Raw genomic sequence first — 23,222 nt, forward strand, 5'->3', positions numbered from 1 at the left:
GAATGGCCAGACTCACAGTCAGGGCCTTGGTGTGTTTTTCCATGGGCCCCTGTATCTTGTATCCTGTGTTCCTGTTCCTGCCTGACTTGTTGCCGACCCTGCCTGATCCTGACCTCTGCTGACTTCTCCTGTTTGATCCCTGGCTTGTGACCCTGACCATTCTCTGCCTGACCCTCTGCACCGCGCTGCCCGTGAGTTACTGAACCCGGAGTGTGACCTGACTACCCTTGTCTGCTGCTTGTACTGTGCCTGTCCCCACCGTTACTGACCCGGCTAGTCTGACCACGCTCGCTCCTGACTGTCATCCATCCATCCCGCTCGGACCTGGACCTGCCAGCACTCTCTACCACAGCCGGACGCACTCAGGGGTCGCGACCTGGTTCCAGTCTGCACCAAGTCCATCCCCACCATCAGGGGCCCTGGTGAATAGCAGGCTGGGACTTAGACCCCGCGCCCTGAGAAAATCCATGCTGTGGGCTTGGCCTGTCTGACCACTCCACCTCTCCAGCCCTGACTGCACTGTGTACCTATTGGTTTGTTTGTTTGCACTGTGTACCTATTAGTTTGTTTATTTGTGCAGCTAATAATAAATATTATTATTATACCATATCTGAAGCCTGCGTTTCCCTGTGTCAGTCCACACACCTCTGGTCATACCCGGATCCTTAACAATTACCTCCTTGGCCCCCACCCTCTGTGACAATACTGCCCCTACAGCCACTTCCGATGCGTCTACCTCTAGTATGTAGGGTAGGGATGTGTCAGAGTGGCTCAGAATGGGAACCGTTGTGAATAGCGTTTTCAATGCGTGAAAAGCTGCCTGTGCAGCTGGAGTCCATTGGAAATGAACTCCTACCTTGGTGAGCTGGGTAATGGGCGCTACCAGGCCTGAGAAGTTCTTTATGAATTTTCTGTAAAAATTGGCGAACCCAATAAATCTCTGAACTCCCTTCTTATACGTGGGGGCAGGCCATTCCAGGATGGCCGAGATCTTTTGTGGGTCCATAGCGATTCCTGTAGTGGAGATTATTAAATCAAGAAATGAAATGCTTTCCTGTTCAAAGCAGCATTTCTCGGCTTTTGCATAGAGGCCATGCTGACGGAGGCGTTCCAGCACATTCTTAACATGACCCCGATGTGCTTCCAGGGATGAGGAAAATATCAGGATATCGTCCAAATAGACAATGACAAAGATATCCAGAAAGTCCCTGAAAATGTCATTGACAAAGTACTGGAAGGTGGCCGGTGCATTACATAGCCCAAAAGGCATGACAAGACATTCAAAATGTCCGAACCGAGTGCAAAACGCTGTTTTCCACTCGTCCCCCTCACATATCCGAACCAAGTTATAGGCACCCCTGAGGTCCAACTTGGAGAAGATGGATGCTGTCCTCAACCTCTGAAACAATTCTGGGACCAAAGGAAGGGGGTAGCGGTTCTTGACCGTAATCTTATTGAGGTCCCTGTAATCAACACACAGTCTCAGGGATCCGTCCTTCTTTTCAACAAAGAAAATCCCTGCCCCGGCCGGGGAAGTGGAAGGGCGGATAAATCCCTTCCGGAGGCTCTCGTCTATATATTCTCTTAAGGCCCCTAGTTCCCGCTCAGATAACGGAAAATGCGGCCGAAAGGAATCTCGGAGCCCGGGAGCAGATCGATAGGGCAATCATAGGCCCGATGTGGAGGAAGAAACTCTGCCCCCCCATGGACTAAACATGTCCAGCAATTTGTGGTAAGCTACAGGTACTATTTGAGCTAACTCGGCATCAGGGCTTACAGTTAACAAGGTTGGATATCTAGTGATGCCCTGAGTAGACAATGTTCCCGACAGTATCGTGAGTGGAACTGGACCGACCCGGTCTTCCAGTCAATTTGGGGGTGGTGAGCTCGTAGCCAATGGAGCCCCAAACTAACTGTAAATAGGGGGGATGCGATGTCGTCCAAGCGGAGAAACTCCTGGCGATAACCCGCCACCGTGATGTGTATAGGGGGGTCTCCCGGTCTACCGTCCCCGATTTTATCCGAGGCCAATCCGCCAGAAAAATATTCACCCTGTGTTCTTTGGCAAGCAACTGTATCTGGTGCTGGTTAGCGAAACCGAGGTCGACAAAGCAACTACAGGCCCCGGAATCAATGATAGCCATCACCTGCGTGCTTCCTCAGGGGAGCTGAAAAGACACAAGTACAGCCAAGTGAGTGGGGTTGACTGCACACACAGCAGATATATCAGAAGAAAAAACAGAGAACTTAGTCTTTCTCCAGACAGGAACGCACCATATGACCCGCTGCTCTGCAGTAAAGACACAGGTTATTGGCTTGATGCCTCTGTCGTTCCTCAGTAGATAGAGTAGGTCGCATCAGGCCGAGTTGCATCGGTTCGGCCCCCTTGGACGGCTCTTGGCTCCAACTGCCAACACTGACCCTTGGCATGACAGGTACTCTAGGCATCATCCATGAAGTTCTCTGCCCCTGGCTGGACCTCTCCTGTCTCTTTTCCTGCAGTTGGCGATCGATCTGTATGACCCAATCGATTAAACCTTCCAAGGAGTCTGGAATTCCTGTTCTCGCCAACTCATCCTTCAGTGGTTCTGAAAGTCCCAACCGGAACTGGTGGCGTAAAGCTGCATCATTCCACTGTGTGCCTCTACTCCATTGCCTGAACTCAGCGGTAATAGTCCTTTGCTGCCTGGCGTCCCTGTTGTAATGAGTAGAGAGCTGCCTCGGCTGAGGTGGCTCGATGCGGGTCATCGTACAATTGTGCCATCGCCTTAAATAATGTGGCGATGAGCCCATCCCTGGGGCTCACCTTGCAGCAAAGATATGACAAATCCTACCTTCACTGATTCAGAAGAGAAGGTCTGAGGTTGCAGGTCAAAGTACAACTGGCAAGAATTTTGGAAGGCCCTGAACTTCCCTTGGTCCCCACTGAACCGCTCAGGGGTCGGCACTCTTGGCTCTGGCGGACTGATGGTAAATGCTGCTCCACCTGCAGACCCTGCTGCATACATGGCCGGAGGCGTACCCACTTGGCCTGGAGTTGTAGGTGCTGGTGTGGCCAGGCTCTGGACCTGTCCCTCCAGGTGCTTGTATCCCTCTTCCAGGGTCTTCACTGCCCGTGTGAGTGCCGCCAGATGTTGGCACATCTCTTCCCAGGGTGAAGGTCCTCCTCCAGACTCTGACATGGCCGTATGGTTCTGTCATGAATCCAACCGCGGGAGCCTCTAGCACTCCACAGACCGGAATCCCCCAAGGCGCAGAATCTAAGCTCCGACCTGCTTGTTCACCAGGGCCCCTGATGGTGGGGATGGACTTGGAGCAGGCCGAGACCAGGTCACAGCCCCTGGGTTCATCCAGCTGTGGTAGAGGCACCGTAGAAGGAGTATAGCGGGTAAGAGTCTGATATGAGGAGGTAACTAGAGCAGCGTTGGGCAGGCCGGGTCGGTAACAGTGGTGGCAGTGTAGTACAGAATCAGCAGGCAGAGGGATAAACAGGTCACAAGCCGGGTTCATCAACAGGAGGTCAGAACGTGCGGGGTTAAGAAGGAGAATGGACATGGCGGCGTGGATGAGCACGGAGTGAGTGCTCCCTGATGCCTCCACCTTACCTTGGATGCCTGTTGGGATGGGGACATTGAGCCAGGGATTTGTCCGCTTGTAGACGGGTCTGCGGTTGGTGATCCTTGCTGCGGCGGGGAGACGAGGAACGCTGGAGGAGGTACGACCCAAGGAGAGGGGCTGCTGGGAGGACGAAGAGACGGGGCGGGATCATACGATCAGCCGCAGAGGAGCTCTGGGAAGGGGAGAGAGACGCTGATGCTTCTCCCCCCCCAGCATTCTGGTATTGTGACAGAAAAAACAACTAGTGAGCCCCTAGCGCCCCTGGGTGAAGAGATACTGATTAAAGAGGACTGGGAAGTGATCTGCTGGAGGAGAAGCCCAAAGGAATCCCCCTGAAGAAATAGAGGATTAAAGCTCTTTGTCGGAGGCCCACGCTGTCTTAATAAACCCACTGGAGGGAATCATAAGGAGAGGGTGAGTGTGGACAGTTTGGGACCGTAAAAATTGCACAAAAGTATACTGTTGCTGGAAAGATAAAGAGGATACGTAAAAGGGGGGGATTCCCTGGGGGAGTTTGCAAGTGACCCAAATATAATAACAAGAAGATATAGAAAGGAAATAAATTGGAAAAGTGGACAAATTAATAAAGAGGATTGAAATTTGAGCCCCAGGCCTAAGGTGTCTAGACCTTATTGTGGTTCCAGTCTTTTGGGCGAGAGTAAGGAGAAAAGAAGGAGGAAAAAGTCGAGCCTAAAAGATGAAAAACAAAAGCGTGAAAAGTAGTGGGCCAAAGGGGTCTCAGACAGGTACAATAAAAAAAATATATGTCTCAAGGTAATATGACCCCAGAAAGGTCTCAAGTGATTGGGGAAAAAAGTGAACTGGAAATAAGCCTGGAAGGTAGCCCTAAACCCTCGGTGGGAATACAATATAGCAACCAACGAATAACAGAAAATCTGGAGATAAGAGAATTAGAAAAGGAGCTACAAGTACCAAACAAGAAAGAGATGGCAGATATGTTTAAAAATTTAGAAAAAACGATAAAGCAAGAACTGGTAAATATTCGGAGTGACCTGGGGCAGATATTATTGAGGGTAGAGGAGACGGAGGAAAGAGTTAAAAACCACACCCAAGACATATCTGAACTGGAAAAGAGAACAATGGATATTAGGAAATAACAAAAGAAACTACTCTATAAGATGGAGGTACAAGAAAATAGAGACAGGAGAAACAACCTTAGAGTAAGAGGAGTACCAGAGACCGTAAAGGGAGAAGAGATACGCAGCATAATATGTAGAATTATAAACTTTATATTGGATAAACTAGAAACAGAAGTGGTGAATCTTGAAGGTGTATATAGAGTAGGAAGAATGCAACAAAGAGGTGGAATAGAGAAACCAAGAGATATAATTGTTCAATTCCAGATAAGAGGAGATAAAGAAGAGATTTGGAAAAAGACAAAAGGAAAAGCAAATATCAAGTATAGAGATATGGATTTACATATTTATGCGGACTTGACACCAGAGACAGTATGGAGAAGGAGAACTTTGAAACCCCTGTTAGAGCAGATGAGAAAGCAGAATGTGCACTATAGATGGGGTATACCAGAATGCTTAATCAGGTGGAAGAACGGAGTTACAGCCCATCTGAGATTCCCTGAAGACTTGAGAGACTTTTGTAAGAGACTTGATCTACAAATAGTGGAGATCCCTGGGTGGGAGGAGGAAGAAGGGGATTGTGAAGCTAGAGGAAAAGAAGATTGGAAATTAGTTAGAAGAAGGACATAATAAGGGAGATTGAGGGGAGATTTGTGTTTTTTTTTTTTTCTTCTTCACTCCTCTTTCTCTATATTAACATAGAGGGTTTTTTTATAATATTTTTCTGAGACTTTAGAATCTTGCTGGAATCAAATGAGATCTTAAAAGCTAGACCAAGGGTATCCGAGGGGGGGGGGGGGGTAGAGGGCGCCGTGTATGGGTGGAGCTCAACCCCAAGGCGTAAATCTATGGAGGGGTGGGACCCTCAAAAGATGAATAGGCAAATGGAAAGCCTAAACAAGGGAGGGGTGGGAGAGGGAGGGAGGGGAGGTGGAGGGAGGGAGGGAGGAGGGGTTATATGGGAGGGAGAGAACTGGGGAGGGAGGGGGGAGAGGGGGTTTTAAAACTGACATCTTGCATAAGAGAGGAGGTACAAGGAAGGGGAAGAAGAAAGCAGATGGTAAAATAGGAAGAAGACAAATGAAATATGAAGGAAATACAGTTTGTAACCCATAATGTAAATGGATTAAATTGCCCAGGTAAAAGATTTAGGCTATATAGAGAATTACAGCACAGAGAGGCCTCAGTGGTATTTTTGCAGGAAACCCACCTGGAGTTAAAAAAAAATCTTAAGTTGAACTCTAGGTATCATCCGACTTGGTATTATGCAGATTCCCCTGTTAAAAGAGCAAAGGGCGTGGCTATAGGAGTCGCAAAAAACATTAGGTTTGAACTGGAGGATAGGAAGATGGACCCGGAGGGGAGGTTTTTGTTCTTGAAAGGTAAATTGCAGGACATTGAGTGTACGCTCGCAAACATATATTACCCTAACAGGAAGCCAGATATGTTTTTGAAAGGGGTGATGAGAAGATTGATGGACTTTGGAAAGGGATATTTAATAGTGGCGGGAGACTTTAACATATGTATGGATCCACAAATAGATACAACATCTGTAGTGCAGAGAGGGGGAAATAGGTCGATGGGATTATTGAAAAAGGTGTTGAAAGAGAGCCAACTGGTGGATAGCTGGAGAATTGTGAACATGAGAGATAGAGATTACATTTTTTTCTCTAATGTACATAGGACATACTCTAGATTGGACTATATACTGGAGGACCACCGACTCGTTGAGGATTTGGCTAGAGTAAAAATAGAAGCAATGACTATTTTGGATCATGCACCTGTGGTAATGAAATTAAGATAGGGAGGGAAGTTGTCAGGAGGCCTATCATGGAGGTTGAATGAGGCACTCCTTATGGATCAAGATACCGATCAGAAGATCAGGGAGGAGATAGAGAGGTTCTTTGAGGAGAATGAAACGGGAGATGTATCACTAGCTACAGTGTGGGAGGCACATAAAGCATATATAAGAGGAATCCTTTTTGCGATTGGGGCAAAGAAAAAAAGGGAAAGGCAAGAGAAGATTAGTGGGCTTTTGAAGGAAATAGCCGAGATGGAACTCCTACATAAAAACAGCATAAGGAAAGAGAGCAAAAAGTGATAAAAAAGAGGGAAGAATTAGAAAAAGTAATGGAGGAAGAAAAAATTTGAATTTTTAATAAAATCATTGGGGAAAGATATAAATGGGGAGATAGATCGGGAAAGTATCTGATGAGAGCCTTGAGGAGAAAGAAGAATAGGAATTATATAGATAAAATAAAAAATTCCAAGGGAGAGCTAGTTCATTCAACTAAAGACATCGCAAAGGTATTTAAGGATTACTACAGTAAATTATATAATATTGCCCCCAAGGATGCCATAAATAAAGATAAAATGGTAAATATTGAAAAAAGAAGGGATTACTTAAGAAATGCAGGATTACCAAAATTAAGTGAAGAAGGAGAATGGTCAGACAAAGCCAGGGATCAGAATAGGAGAAGGACAGCAAATCAGGGTCAGGCAGGGTTGGCAACAAACAATCTGCTCTCAGGAACACAGATACGACCATACGGCAATTGAGCATTGCAAGAGCCGGGTTTAAATAGCCTGCCCAACTCCTGACAGGCGCTCCTGGGTCCTAGTGCCTGCCCGGCGCCGTCATTGGTGACAGGCGCGCCTGGGTCCTAGTGCCCGCCTCCCTGTATGTTTTGTCAGGATACTACGCATGTGGAGATTCGATCGCCGCGGCGATCTTCTCATTCCCTGACATGTATTTATGCAGTTATTCTTTCTTAAAAGTTTTGTACACTTTCAAATATTTTGTTGTTTTAACTAGGTATTTGTGTAGTTCTTTTCACTGTTGTTTGTTTGCATTACTTTTTAATGATGGGCTCACATGTGGCTGCAGATTGAAGTGTCATGTCTGATCAATTCCCCTATGTCCATATGTTCATTTACCTAACTTGTTCCCTTATGTCCATGTATTAATTTACCTAGCTTGTCCCTAAATGCTAAAGGGGCAGGCAACTTCTTGTTGTGGGTCCCACAGCATCCAATCTATGCCTCACCATTGCTGTGTTGCATCACAGATGTAGGACTGCTAACGGTGAACTCTTGGTTAATTTCTCTGCCTGCTTGTGTCTGTGTCAGATCTAATTACTATTTAGCTCTCACCTGCAGAACACTGAGCCAAGGGACACAGGGATTGTGGGATATGTTGTTTCATCAAAGGAAATGTCAGTTCTGACACTATAAAGGACATGCATTAAGCTGTGCAGTGCCATATCACATGCTTCATGTTTGAACACAAACAGAGACTTCTGAAACCAGAATGGGAAGATTTACTCTGCTATAGGCTGTGTGTAGAGGGCAACAAATGACACCATGATACTACATGATTAATGTACATCCTATGCAGGAAAAGACACAAGGTGTAGGTAGGAAGTTTTATAAAGCTAAGAGTTTGGGGTGAACGGGGGAAGGCTGCTGGGGAGATTTCCCTCACTTCCTGTTCTATCTGACACCAGTTACTACAACAGAAATGGATAATAAGTCTCCTTAATAGGACACCAGCAACAATAAAACGTGAACATGTGTTTTTATAGCTGACTGTATTCTAGCAGGGGGAGTCTCCCCTCCCCCCACCATTTCTTATTCCATCTGATTCCCATCCAACTGGCCAGGGGTGAGGTTTGGTTGGAGCTGGGCTTTTGAATTGAATAATAAGATTAGTTGAAAATGTCCATAAATTACAGTTCTGTATTTCAAGATTAAAGTGTCAGGAATAACATAAGACAAATATCTTTCATAAAAATATGAAGATAACTAAGAAAGCCAATATGTGTTTGAAGATATTTTAAGAGTTTTAACAAACATGTTTGGATTGGTGGCACCAGACAGAAGTATAGTAAAAATATGACACAAAATTGTATAAAAGATGTGAAGAACAGTAAGAGGATCAATTCACATGCACTGAATAACAGACCATCCTGCTGCTTTCATACTGAGATCTATAGAAACTGATCTAGTGCCAATCTGCATTGTACTGAATATGAATGCATCTCTGTACCATCATTAGAGGAACTATGAGGACGTTTCATCTACGGGAGGTTCTGTTTTATAGCAGTGTGCTTTTCATTTTAATATGCAGATCCACGATGAAATCTCCTACCACTGCATGTCATCTCAGAATCACAAAAACTACTGGTAACTATGAGGACCAATTCCAGGCTGGAGATATCATAATTGGTGGAATCTTTTCAGTGAGCAGCAGGGGACTCGATTTTCTCTCTCCAGAAGGACCCATCATATGTTGTTCAGAGTAAGCTTTGGTTGATCTGATTCCTTTTCTTCTGTTGTATTCAGAGGCAGACTGAAAACTCATGGGGCCCCCGGGCAACAGAGGATCATGGGGCCCCTGTGGCCTTGCCCAAACTTTAAAAAGCCTATGAAAAAGGTACCAGGGGCATCTCATGGGGCCCCTTACTGACCCCGGGCCCTCCAGCGGAGCCCGAGTTTCCAAATGGTCAGTCCACCCCAGGTTGTATTGTAATTTGAGATTTGATGCATACTGCTTTACCAAGGGCAAATACATTTAATTATATGTTAGTGAACTGTAAAGAGCTTTGTAGCTTTTACAAATTAAAGAGGTCCTTTCAGTGACTTCATAAATCTGCATGAAAATTAAATTCTTGACTTCACAATCTATAGCAAAAGAATAATTTGTCTGAAAAGCTTCATGTTTCATTACTAAGCCTAAGATTACACTTTTAGTTGGAGGGCAGTAAAAACAACCTGTAAAGCTGTATTTTACCCCCTTCTGACTGCCCCCCATGGCAGCCATACAGGCGTATACACATATCATGGTTGTGATGTTTTGCATTGCAGCACGGTGAACATTATCCCCCGATGCTTTCAGTGGGTGGTACTGTCCTCCGAACACATTGAGGGATAATTGTTTTTCCAGTGAGTTGGGAATCGTATGTGTAAATGAGACCTAAGAATGTATCCTTGAGCTCCAGTCCAGCAACTCTTTCCTCGGTTGAGATGATGCCATTAGTCTCCTCTTCCCCATTGATCAGACTGCAATGTTGTAACTTGCAGCAAGTGACAAGTGGGGATGAGTTTTGAAAGTCACCAAACTTGATTTCAGCACATCATTACTGGATGAGGTGGACAGGAGGGGCTGATCTCCAACGTATCCAATCATAAATCACCTGAACAAGGGGTTCTTTGAATGGCGGCTGTGCTGAAAATGCTTCCCCTCCCCCCCCCTGTGGTCAGTGTGCAGTGGGGCACCTGAGCAGGATCCAGAAGTCATTAAATGGTGTATTGTGGATATTCTGTATGTAGTAGCACCATCTTCTACACACATTTCCACCTTCCCCAACAATTCATCAGGAATAAGATACACATACATTGTGCCAATCTGGATGAATGTTAGTATGCAATACATAGAAATCCTGGAGTTCAGCTTTAATGTCTCCCTTCTCTCTGTAATACGCTCATTAATGTTCTTCTGTCACCTCCATGTTCTCCTGCTCTCTGTAATACGCTCATTAATGTCTCTTCTGTCACCTCCATGTTCTCCTGCTCTCTGTAATACGCTCATCATTGTCTCTTCTGTCCCCTCCATGTTCTCCTGCTCTCTGTAATACGCTCATCATTGTCTCTTCTGTCCCCTCCATGTTCTCCTGCTCTCTGTAATACGCTCATCAATGTCTCTTCTGTCCCCTCCATGTTCTCCTGCTCTCTGTAATACGCTCATCAATGTCTTTTCTGTCCCCTCCATGTTCTCCTGCTCTCTGTAATACGCTCATCAATGTCTCTTCTGTCCCCTCGATGTTTTCTTGCTCTCTGTAATACGCTCATCAATGTCTCTTCTGTCCCCTCCATGTTCTCCTGCTCTCTGTAATACGCTCATCAATGTCTCTTCTGTCCCCTCCATGTTCTCCTGCTCTCTGTAATACGCTCATCAATGTCTCTTCTGTCACCTCGCTGTTCTCCTGCTCTCTGTAATACGCTCATCAATGTCTCTTCTGTCACCTCCGTGTTCTCCTGCTCTCTGTAATACGCTCATCAATGTCTCTTCTGTCACCTCCGTGTTCTCCTGCTCTCTGTAATACGCTCATCAATGTCTCTTCTGTCACCTCCGTGTTCTCCTGCTCTCTGTAATACGCTCATCATTGTCTCTTCTGTCACCTCCGTGTTCTCCTGCTCTCTGTAATACGCTCATCAATGTCTCTTCTGTCACCTCCGTGTTCTCCTGCTCTCTGTAATACGCTCATAAATGTCTCTTCTGTCCCCTCCATGTTCTCCTGCTCTCTGTAATACGCTCATCAATGTCTCTTCTGTCCCCTCCGTGTTCTCCTGCTCTCTGTAATACACTCATCAATGTCTCTTCTGTCACCTCCATGTTCTCCTGCTCTCTGTAATACAGTATTTATTATCCTCCTAATCTCGGTAATATAATGATTATTATTTCCATGCTCTCTGTAATACTCTATTAAATATCTCCCTGCTGTCTCTAATACACCATTTAACCACGTCTTGCCTGGCCTATTATAATAATACGGTCGGGCGGGAACACTGTTATTCTGGGTGGACGTCATATGATGTTCTCCTGCTCTTGCACCTTGTGCACCTTTGGGGACTCGCAGCAGTGAGATCTGTGACCTGCTGAGTCCCCCCGGGTTGTGGTACCAAGTTGCTCTGCATTGCCCTGCTACCATGTGATCACTGTGAGCAATCACAATGATCATATGTCAGTTGTATACAATGGCTTTCATTCATACCCTTCGTGTACTTTTGTGATCTGTGACTGGTCACAGTGATCACATGGTGTAGGGCTAATCACAGTAGACCTGTACCATATCAGAGCTGCAGCCAATCACAAAGATCACAAAAGTACATAATAGAGCATGAATGATGCCATTCATGAAAATAATTGCTTATAACAGTGATCATTACTGTAATAAGCAATCATAGTTAAAAAAAATAGTGACCTCCTCCCTAGAGCAGTAGTGTTACCATGGTGACATTGTACTGCATCACCATACTTCACCTGTCAGTGTCCCGGATCAATGCCACCAGTCATATGGTGACTCTGTACTGCTCCAGTGACAGTATGTTACTAACAAATTGTTAATAATTATTTAATGTGTTTGTTTTTTAAAAAACTTTGTCAAAAACTAAAAGTTCAAAAAGCTTGCCATGCCTCTTATTAAGTACCTTGGGGTGTTTACTTTCCATTATTATTATTTTGGGGGGGCGTTTGTACTGTCCAGGCATTTTAGGGCCTCAAGAAATGAGGTATGTACACTCACTGACCACTTTATTAGGTACACCTTGCTAGTGCCAAGAAAATCCCCCCCACTCCATTACACCACCACGACCAGTCTGAACCATTGATACAAGGCAGGATGGATCCATGCTTTCATGTTGTTTATACCAAATTCTGACCCTGCCATCTGAATGTCTCAGCAACCAGTCTGCCCATTCTCCTCTGACATCAGCAGGACATTTTCATCCACACAACTGCCGCTCACTGGATATTTTCTCTTTTTCAGACCATTCTCTGTAAACCCTAGAGATGATTGTGCCCATCTGGCACCAACAACCATGCCATGTTCAAAGTCACTTTAATCCCCTTTCTTCCCCATTCTGATGATCGGTTTGATGTTCAGCAATTCGTCGTCACCATGTCTAGATGCCTAAATGCTTTGAGTTGCTGCCATGTGATTGGCTGATTAGCAATTTTGTTAACAAGCAATTGAACAAATGTATCTAATAAAGTGGCCAGTTAGTGTATACCATAGTTTGTGGACTTTATAACTTTCACACAGACTAAACAATAAACACTGATTTGGGCCTAAATTTTACATTTACAGTCAGGTCCATAAATATTGGGGCATCAACACAATTCTAACATTTTTGGCTCTATACACCACCACAATGGATTTGAACTGAAATGAACAAGATGTGCTTTAACTGCAGACTGTCAGCTTTAATTTGAGGGTATTTACATCCAAATCAGGTGAACGGTGTAGGAATTACAACAGTTTGCATATGTGCCTCCCACTTGTTAAGGGACCAAAAGTAATGGGACAATTGACTTCTCAGCTGTTCCATGGCCAGGTGTGTGTTATTCCCTCATTATCCCAATTACAATGAGCAGATAAAAGGTCCAGAGTTAATTTCAAGTGTGCTATTTGCATTTGGAATCTGTTGCTGTCAACTCTCAAGATGAGATCCAAAGAGCTGTCACTATCAGTGAAGCAAGCCATCATTAGGCTGAAAAAACAAAACAAACCTATCAGAGAGATATCAAAAACATTAGGCGTGGCCAAAACAACTGGAACATTCTTAAAAAGAAGGAACGCACCAGTGATATCAGCAACCCCAAAAGACCCGGAAGACCACGGAAAACAACTGTGGTGGATGACCGAAGAATTCTTTCCCTGGTGAAGAAAACACCCTTCACAACAGTTGGCCAGATCAAGAACACTCTCCAGGAGGTAGGTGTATGTGTGTCAAAGTCAACAATCAAGAGAAGACTTCACCAGAGTGAATACAGAGGGTTCACCACAAGATGTAAACCATTGGTGAGCCTCAAAAACAGGAAGGCCAGATTAGAGTTTGCCAAACGACATGTAAAAAAGCCTTCACAGTTCTGGAACAACATCCTATGGACAGATGAGACCAAGATCAACTTGTACCAGAGTGATGGGAAGAGAAGAGTATGGAGAAGGAAAGGAACTGCTCATGATCCTAAGCATACCACCTCATCAGTGAAGCATGGTGGTGGTAGTGTCATGGCGTGGGCATGTATGGCTGCCAATGAAACTGGTTCTCTTGTATTTATTGATGATGTGACTGCTGACAAAAGCAGCCGGATGAATTGTGAAGTGTTTCGGGCAATATTATCTGCTTATATTCAGCCAAATGCTTCACAACTCATTGGACGCTTCACAGTGCAGATGGACAATGACCCAAAGCAGACTGCAAAAGCAACCAAAGAGTTTTTTAAGGGAAAGAAGTGGAATGTTATGCAATGGCCAAGTCAATCACCTGACCTGAATCCGATTGAGCATGCATTTCGCTTGCTGAAGACAAAACTGAAGGGAAAATGCCCCAAGAACAAGCAGGAACTGAAGACAGTTGCAGTAGAGGCCTGGCAGCAGGGGCGGACTGAAAACTCATGGGGCTCCTGGGCAATAGGGGATCATGGGGCCCCTGTGTCCTTGCCAAAACTCAAAAAAGCCTATGAAAAAGGTACCGGGGCATCTCATGGGGCCCCCTACTGACCCCAAATTTTTTTACATACTGTCACCAGTGCAGTACAGCATCATCATGCGACTGGTGTAGTGGTAATCATTGATATTGACTAGTGGCAATACGTAAAAAGAAAAATTATATATATTTTTTTATTTTTTTGTATTCAACTTTTAAAATCTTTGACATTTTTTACACTTTTTTTTATTATTCTTTGTACATACTGTCATCAGAGTAGTCCTAGGTTACCATAATGACACTGTACTGCTCTGGGGAGGGGGGATGATCAGGGGTTTTTTTTACATTGAAATTGCTTACATCTGTAAAGTTCACTGTTATAAGTAATAGTTTTAGCTGTCATGAATGGCTTGTAAAAGTGTGTGGCGTATTTATTTATTGCATTTTTTTTGTGTGAGTGAGTAAAGGATCTATGTTCCCCCTACTCATTCACATAGAGGGATGCTGGGATATGGGGGCCAAATAGAAAATTTAAATAGTGAAGCGCTTAAACCATAAAAACTATTTTCAAAATGTGCTACATATACTATATTACAAATAAAAAACAATCAATAAATCATTTCCATATAATGTGCAGTGACACCTCCTCCCAACAGGGGGAGTAAAAAATTGTGCTATTAAATTTTTCACACCCTTTTGTGAAATAACACACACTTGCCAAGAGAGGAGATACCACTGAGGTGGAAACTGCTGTTTGGCCCTGTGTGGGTCTAGGAGGGGAGGTGAGCAGGCATTGCTGCCGTTTGGAGGATTTAGCTCACATTAGAAGTGGAACACGTTTGAGTTGAACACACAGCTACACATGCACAGATTGTTTTGCACTTATGACTTATTTGTTGTCTGTTTCATTATCAAACAGAAAATTAAATAGCACAATTTTTTACTCCCCCTGTTGGGAGGAGGTGTTACTGCACATTATATGGAAATGATTTATTGATTGTTTTTTATTTGTAATATAGTATATGTAGCACATTTTGAAAATAGTTTTTATGGTTTAAGCGTTTCACTATTTAAATTTTCTATTTGATTCAACTTGGTGGTTAAGAGTAGAGTGACAGCAGCTAAACAAATAGGTTTGGTCTCCATTGAGCGCAGAAGGATTTTCCTTTCATTTGGGATATGGGGGCCACCTTATTTTTTTTAAGCGGGTTCCAGATACTGATAAGCTCTCTGCCCAAAGACCCCTCAACCATAGGTGTGTGCAGTCTATTGCAAAGCTCAAACACACATGCATGTGCCCTGTGCTTTTAACAGATGAAAGCAGGTTCACCCTGAGCACGTGTAACAGACTTGAAAGGGTCTGGAGAAACGTGGAGAATGTTTTGTTGTCTGTAACATCATTCAACATGACCGTTTTGGTGGTGGGTCAGTGATGGTTTGGGGAGGCATATCCATGGAGGAATGCACAGACCTCTACAGGCTAGACAATGGCACCCTGACTGCCATTAGGTATGGGGATGAAATCCTTGGACCCATTGTCAGACCCTATTCTGGTGCAGTGGGACCTGAATTCCTCCTGGTGCATGACAATGTCCGGCCTCTTGTGGCAAGAGTATGCAAGTTGTTCCTGCAGGATGAATACATTTATACCAGTGGCCCCCACACTCACCTGACTTAAATCCAATCTCACAAAAGCCTATGAAAAAGGTACCAGGGGCATCTCATGGGGCCCCCTACTGACCCCAGGCCCTCAGGCAGTTTCCAAATGGTCAGTCCGCCCCTGTTATGGACACGATACTATTGGGGACACTAATATAGTTCTTACCGTGATCAAGATACTGATCCGTACAGACACTATACTAGTAGTGGCAGTGATCAGTGACTTATAGCTTTACTGCGATAGTGTGATGGGCAACTTGGAGCTAACTGACCCTGGCTGGGAGGGGAGCTAACTGACTCTGATGCTATCTGATGTCACTAGTGACACTAGTACAGTGATCAGTGAATACTGTACATTGTTTTAATGACACTGGTGAAAGGGCAATCAAAAGGTTAACTGGAGGGCAATCAAAGGGTTAAATGTGCCTAACCAGTGTATGCAAGTGTACATGTGCTGCTTCTACTCACACAAGTCTGATTTTCTTCTCTCTCAGGTTCACGGACAGAAGAACCGGCCAGATCCTATAGCCAATCAGCAGGTTCACAGCCAAAATTATTGGCCGAAACCTGTTGAAAAACATGTGCTGTAGCCAATCACAGCAAAGGTCAGCTGGGGGGGCGCACCTACGCGTCGCAAATCCAAAAGCCAGGTGATGACATACAGATTTGTTGCCATGCCTGGCTGTGCCACCTGCTAGCAGTATATGTACTGTTAGTGGGCTGCAAGTGGTTAAGTGATAGTGTGAGGTGTTTTCGGTGGACGTTGTTTTTTATACTTTTTTTCTTTTAAAAATAAGGTTTACCCTGTCCTCTCACTAATGCAGCTCCAACATTATGGGGTTGATTTATAAAGAATTTGCATAGCCATTTGCCCAATTAAACTGCATTTACATTCATTCTCTGTTAATAGGGCACAATAACGAATGTAAATTGACTATATATTTATTTATTTATTACAGGTACTTATATAGCGCTGTCAATTTACGCAGCACTTTACATACATATATTGTACATTCACATCAGTCCCTAACCCTCAAGGGGCGTACAGTCTAAGGCCCCTAACTTATATTCATACATACACATAGTAGGGACAATTTAGACAGGAGACAATAACCTACCAGCATGTCTTTTGAATATATATGGTAGAGTTCAATTATAAATCATTGATTTTAAATGGAAAAAGATATTTTCCATATAAAATAAATTATTTATGTTCAACCAACACAGAAGAATCCTATCTACATTCTTTTTTTCCCCCTATTTGCCTAGAGCAAATGAATGTGCACTTTCACTGGGAAATGGCTATGTGTGTTCTTTGTGAATCAACCCTATAACTACTCTCCACTAACCTTTCTGTAGTGAGAGGCTGGGTTATCAATCATCTCCATTACTGGCTGCTCGAAGCTTCAGACCAAGGTCAAAGGCAATGTAGTTATATAACTAAAGGTTTGTTGGGTAAGGTATGTCTTTTGCTGATGACACAAAGGTGTGCAATAGGGTTGATGTCCCTGGAGCTGTCTGTAATTTGGCATTGCTGGAAGATTGGTCAAAAAAGTGGAAATTGCAGTTCAATATTTCTAAATGTAAAATCACGAACCTAGGGAAAAAGAATCCCTTCAGAGAGTACGACATTGGGGGTACAGAGTTGGCCAGCACTACAGAAGAAAAGGACTTGGGGGTACTTATTTCAGATGATTGCGAAATGAGCAAACAGTGTGACCAGGCAGTGGGGAAAGTAAACAGAATTCTAGGATGTATCACTAGAGGGATCGTCAGCAGGAGGAAGGAGGTCCTGATTCCCCTATAGACAAGTATTCATACCCCTTGACATTTTGTCATATTACACCAAACATTTTAATGTATTTTATTGGGATTTTATGTGATAGACCAACACAAAGTGGCACATAATTGAGAAATGGAAGGAAAATGAGAAATGGTTTTCAAAATTTTGTACATATAAATATCTCAAAAGTGTATTTGTATTCAGCCCCCTTTATTCTGATAACCCTAACTAAAATCTAGTGGAACCAATTGCCTTCGGAAGTCACCTAATTAGTAAATAGAGTCAACCTGTGTGTAATTTAATCTCAGTATAAATACCGCTGTTCTGTGAAGCCCGCAGAGGTTTGTTAGAGAACATTAGTGAACAAACAGCATCATGAAGGCCAAGGAACACACCAGACAGGTCAGGGAAAAAATTGTGGAGAAGTTTAAAGCAGGGTTAGGTTATAAAAAGTATCCCAAGCTTTGAACATCTCACGGAGCACGGTTCAATCCATCATTCAAAAATGGAAAGAGTATGGCACCATTGCAAACCTACCAAGACTCGGCCATCCACCTAAACTGACAGGCCGGGCAAGGAGAACATTCATCAGAAAAGCAGCCAAGAGGCCCATGGGAACTCTGGGGGAGCTGCAGAGATCCACAGCTCAGGTGGGAGAATCTGTCCACAGGACAACTATTAGTCGTGCACTCCACAAATCTGGCCTTTATGGAAGAGTGGCAAGAATAATGCCATTGTTGAGAGAAAGCCATAAGAAGTCCCATTTGTAGTTTGCGAGAAGCCATTTGGGGGACACAGCAAACATATGGAAGAAGGTTCCCTAGTCATATGAGACCAAAATTGAACTTTTTGGCCTAAAAGCAAAACGCTATGTGTGGTGAAAAACAAACACTTCACATCACCCTGAACACACCATCCCCACCGTGAAACATGGTGGTGGCAGCATCATGTTGTGGGGATGCTTTTCTTCAGCAGGGACAGGGAAGCTGGTCAGAGTTGATGGGAAGATGGATGGAGCCAAATACAAGGCAATCTTAGAGGAAAACCTGTTAGAGTCTGCAAAAGACTTGAGACTGGGGTGGAGGTTCACCTTCCAGCAGGACAATGGCCCAAAATATCCAGTTAGAGCAACAATGGAATGGTTTAGATCAAAGCATGTTCATGTGTTAGAATGTACCAGTCAGACCTAAATCCAATTGAGAATCTGTGGAAAGACGTGAAAATTGCTGTTCACAGGCGCTCTCCATCCAATCTGACAGAGCTTGAGCTATTCTGCAAAGAAGAATGGGCAGAAATGTCCCTCTCTAGATGTGCAAAGCTGGGAGAGACATCCCCAAAAATACTTGCAGCTGGAATTGCAACAAAAGGGGGTCCTACAAAGTGTTGACTCCGGGGGGGCTGAATACAAATGCCACCACACTTTTCACAGATTAATCTGTAAACAATTTTGAAAAACATTTATCATTTTCTTTCCACTTCACACTTTGTGTTGGTCTATCACATCAAATCCCAATAAAATACATTGACATTTTGGTTGTAACATGACAAAATGTGGAACATTTCAAGGGGTATGAATACTTTCTCTAAACACTGTAAATCTTTAGTTAGACCTCATTTAGTATACTGTGTCCAGTTCTGGAGACCTCATTGATAAGATAGAATGAGTCCAGAGATGGGTTGCAAAAATGGTGAAAGGTCTGGGGGGTAAAACATATCAAGAGTGACTTCAGGAACTTAACACGTAGTCTGGATGAAAGAAGGGAAAGGGGAGACATGACTGAAACCTTTAAATACATCAAGGGGGTGAATAAGGTTCAGGAGGACAGTATTTTCAACATGAAACCAAAATCAAGAGCACGGGAACATGACCCTAAACTAAGTGGAGGATAGTTCAAAACTAATCTCAGAAAGTACTATTTTACTAAAAGAGTAGTTGATGCTTGGAAAAAACTTCCAGCAGAAGTATAGTCAGCCAACAGTACATAGCTTCAAACATGCGTGGTACAAGCATAGATCTATACTCCCCCCCAAAAAAGATGGGCATACTTGATGGGCCACTCTGTCTTTTCCTGATGTCACTTTCACCAAAATTCACTACCCACAATTCAGCCAAATCCACCAGTTGGAGGTAAATGTCAATTTTGTGTTTGATGCTCGTCCCTGTTAACTAGTAGCCAACCGCAGATAGCCGAATGACGGCTGCACTGCGGCCGGCCAGTTCTTAGTGGACGTCATATGACGTCCTCCCAGAACGCGCTCTCCTGCGCGCCCCAGGGGGCGTGCACCAGGCGATCTCCGTGATCGCTGTGTCCTACGGACACAGCTGTTCACGTGATGTGGTAAAAGGCCAATCCCACCGTCCTTTTACCACGTGATCAGCGGTGTCCAATGACACGCTGATCAGAGGGAAATGCAAGTTCCGGTTCTCGGCTGCACTTTCCTCACGCTGTCAGATCGTGAGGAAAGTACTGCCGAGAACCGGCAGTTGTCAGAGCGGGAATCGGCACCGATCATCAGGGCACTGATGATCAGTGCCCTGATGATCGGTGCCCAGCAGTGCCACCCGCAAGTTCCGCCCACCTGTGCCCAGCAGTGCGCCCACTAGCTCCGCCCACCTGTGCCCAGCAGATCACCCACCTGTGCCCAGCAGTGCACCCACCTGTGCCACTCTGCAGTGTCACACACCTGTGCCCAGAAGTGCCACCTACCTGTGCCCAGCAGTGCCACCCACCTGTGCCCACCCACCTGTGTCCACCAGTGCCACCCACCTGTGCCCACCCACCAGTGCTGCCCACCAGTGCCACCCACCAGTGCAGCCCAGCAGTGCTGCCAGTCAGTGCCACCAGTCAGTGCCCAGGGATTGTGCCAGTCAGTGCCGCCAGTCAGTGCCCAGCAGTGATGCCAGTCAGTGCCGTCTATCAGTACCCATCATCAGTGTCACCTATCAGTGCCGCCTATCAGTGCTGCATATTAGTGCCGCCTATCCGTGACACCTCATTAGTGCTGTCTATCAGTGCCGCCTATCCGTGCCACCTCATTAGTGTTGCCTATCAGTGCCCTTTAGTGCTGCCTATCAGTGCCCATCAGTGCTGACTCATCAACGCACATCAGTGAAGGAGAAAAAATACCTGTTTGAAAAATTTTATAATAGAAACAAAGAAACTTTTTTTTTTTTTTCAAATTTTTTGCATTTTTTTTTTTATAGTGCAAAAAGTAAAGCGCCCAGTGGCGATTAAATACCACCAAAAGAAAGCTCTATTTGTGAGAAAAAAATGATCAAAATTTCATATGGGTACAATGTTGCATGACCGCGCAATTGTCAATCAAAGTGCGGCAGCGCTGAAAGCTGAAAATTGGCCTGGTAAATAAGGGGGTATAAGTGCCCGGTAGGCAAGTGGTTAAATAAGGAGGAGTTTCTATTCTAGTCCCTTCCTTCAATGTATCAAGTTTTGTAATACAGCAACTTTAACACTGAATATAAATGGAGGTTTATGTAATCATCCGCTTGTTGCGATGGTTTGTCAGTAAATAAATGCACATGTTTAGAAGCCCAACTCCAGGGTCAAAAATCATAAGATACAAAAGCTAACTTAAGAAATAAAAAAAAAATAAGATTTTGATGTGTCTTAAATTAAAATAATTTATCTTTATAGCCCAAGTACCCAAACATTTATACATCTTCTCATTTTCTTCTACGCCATTGATGAAATTAATCGGAGTCCGGATATTTTACCAAATATCACATTGGGTTGGCATGCATTGGATTCGTGTATTGATACGAGATTGGCTGTAAGAAGTGTTTTACATATTTCATCTGGACCAAATAAAACAGTTCCTAATTATTGCTGCATGGACCATGGACAGTTGGCTGGGGTTATTGGAGATCATTATTCCACCACAACAGTACCAGAGGCTCAAATACTTGGTGTATATGGGTATATACAGGTATATTTTTCCTAATAATTGGTTGGGGTACATAGATCTGCTTTGCAGGGAGAGGAAACAGCCAGATCGCTGCTCTGTGTACAGAGACCTGTGTGTTTGTTAACACAGGGCTCTGCGCTGTGATTGGCCATATCCGACCAGCAGGTCTCAGCCATAAATCAATGGCTGACCCCTGATGACAAAATTGTGCTGCGTCCAACGACAACGGGGGGTCAGCAGGCGGTATGTGCGTGCACGTCCCAAATCCGGAAGCAAGCTTACAACATTTATTTACGCTTCTGAGCCTCCAACTGCCTACTCTACTGTGATTGGGCATCAACCAATGCCTGCTGTACTTCTGCGGACAGCGGAAACTACAGTACATTGTATCAATACATCGCTCTGCTTGTACTAACACAGGAGGGCACTGCACGCCCCCTCCCCCCCCCGCACTCGGGGTGTCCACCAGACACAGCAGAATGTGGATCACATGATCACAAACCTAGCAAAGCTGTTATGAATCGATCTGATTCATAACAGCTTTGCTACTGTTCCTGGACAGCTGAGATTGGCCACAGCTCTCACATGGTACATGGGCCAATCACAGCACCCTGTGCCATGTGACCAATTGGAGACAATCACAGATCACTACCTTTTGAACTGTCATGAACTTAAAACGGAGCTCCACTCAATAGGGGAAGATCCGCTTTAAGGCTTTTTCCTGTGCTCCCCGTTAAGGATTGATACCTCTGTGGAGCGGGAAGGGAGGGGGTGCCTGAATTTGACAGGTTCTCACTCCAACTTCCGGTGCGATCATCTAAGGTAAGAGGAAGTTGCTCTCCACCCTCCCTCCCCATAGTCTTCTGGGACACGTGACAGGTCCCAGAAGACTACGGAACCATTCACAAAGTGCAGCGCTACTCGCACATGTGCAGTGGGCACCCGGCTTTGAAGCTTTAGTAGATGCTGGCTTTTATTTTTTTTTTTTTATTCAACTGGAACTCCACTTTAACCCATTCATGACGGATCAAAGAAAGCATTGTATTGCAGAAAATACTCTTTATTGCTCCTGCAATACAAAATGTTAAAAAAAAAAAAAAGAGTTTACTGTGTATGTATATGTGACCTTGCATCATATTATATATATTAACACAAAACATAGATGAACTCACATAGTCTGTAATGATATTATCAAAGGAGAATGAGGTTTGTCAGTGTAAGGAACCCATATACCTCCAATCAGATGAGGATACCTAGAGGAGTGAGGTGGCCTGACCACACATATCAAGAAGTCTATAAACAGATACATTAACAGGTGATATGGAGACACACAGCTTATCCAGATTTTTGTCATAGATATATAAATTGAGGGAAACAAATCATACTGTTGGCAGCCATGATCACTAGTCTGTGCAAAGAGTGATGTTGTGGGTGGGGCCAAGCAGACTCATCCAATACAGGCTGTCTACAGAAAACTAGAGGAGTGGGCGGAGACAAGACCAATCACCCCGTACAACCAGAGAGAGTAGCAGTGACCAGTCTATATAACAGGAATCCTGCATAGAGGCAAAGTGCAGGTGTAGTTTCATGCTGGATTCCTGCACAGACCTTCAAGAAATGCACAAAGAACTGCAAGATTCAAGTAAGAATTGTGGCAGGCGCAGCATCCTTTGGTGCCTAGTGCGCTGTGGCATTAGAAAAATTATGCAATTGCTGTTTCTTTGTTTGATTAGACTGACTTTACTCTGTAATTCCTCCAATGCCGCTCTATGGATGCAGTAGGTTTAAAGAGCACACCGAATACTTTAGTTAACTTCTTTAATAACTTCAATCTTCTTCATATAACACTGCTTACAATGGCTTGTTTCTTTCATATTACAATCGTTTAATTCGTATTACATTGGGTTGATTCGATAGCTTATCTTGATAGG

General features: G+C 44.3%; 1 protein-coding gene across 1 annotated transcript; it reads right to left on the bottom strand.

Moving 5' to 3' along the window:
• Positions 1-2,768: 2,768 nt before the first annotated feature.
• On the bottom strand, positions 2,769-3,143 carry LOC149436993 (protein LDOC1-like). The gene has a single exon (XM_089661203.1). It carries the CDS (start codon positions 3,141-3,143, stop codon positions 2,769-2,771), a length of 375 nt encoding a protein of 124 aa, XP_089517329.1.
• Positions 3,144-23,222: the final 20,079 nt, after the last annotated feature.

This window comes from Staurois parvus, unplaced genomic scaffold (genome assembly GCF_062004578.1).
Source record: "Staurois parvus isolate SC_StPar_1 unplaced genomic scaffold, SC_StPar_1.0 ptg001325l, whole genome shotgun sequence".
Classification (NCBI taxonomy): domain Eukaryota; kingdom Metazoa; phylum Chordata; class Amphibia; order Anura; family Ranidae; genus Staurois; species Staurois parvus.

Coding starts and splice junctions, on each gene's coding strand:
- LOC149436993 (XM_089661203.1), bottom strand. CDS start 3,143: ATGTGCCAACATCTGGCGGCACTCACACGGGCAGTGAAGACCCTGGAA.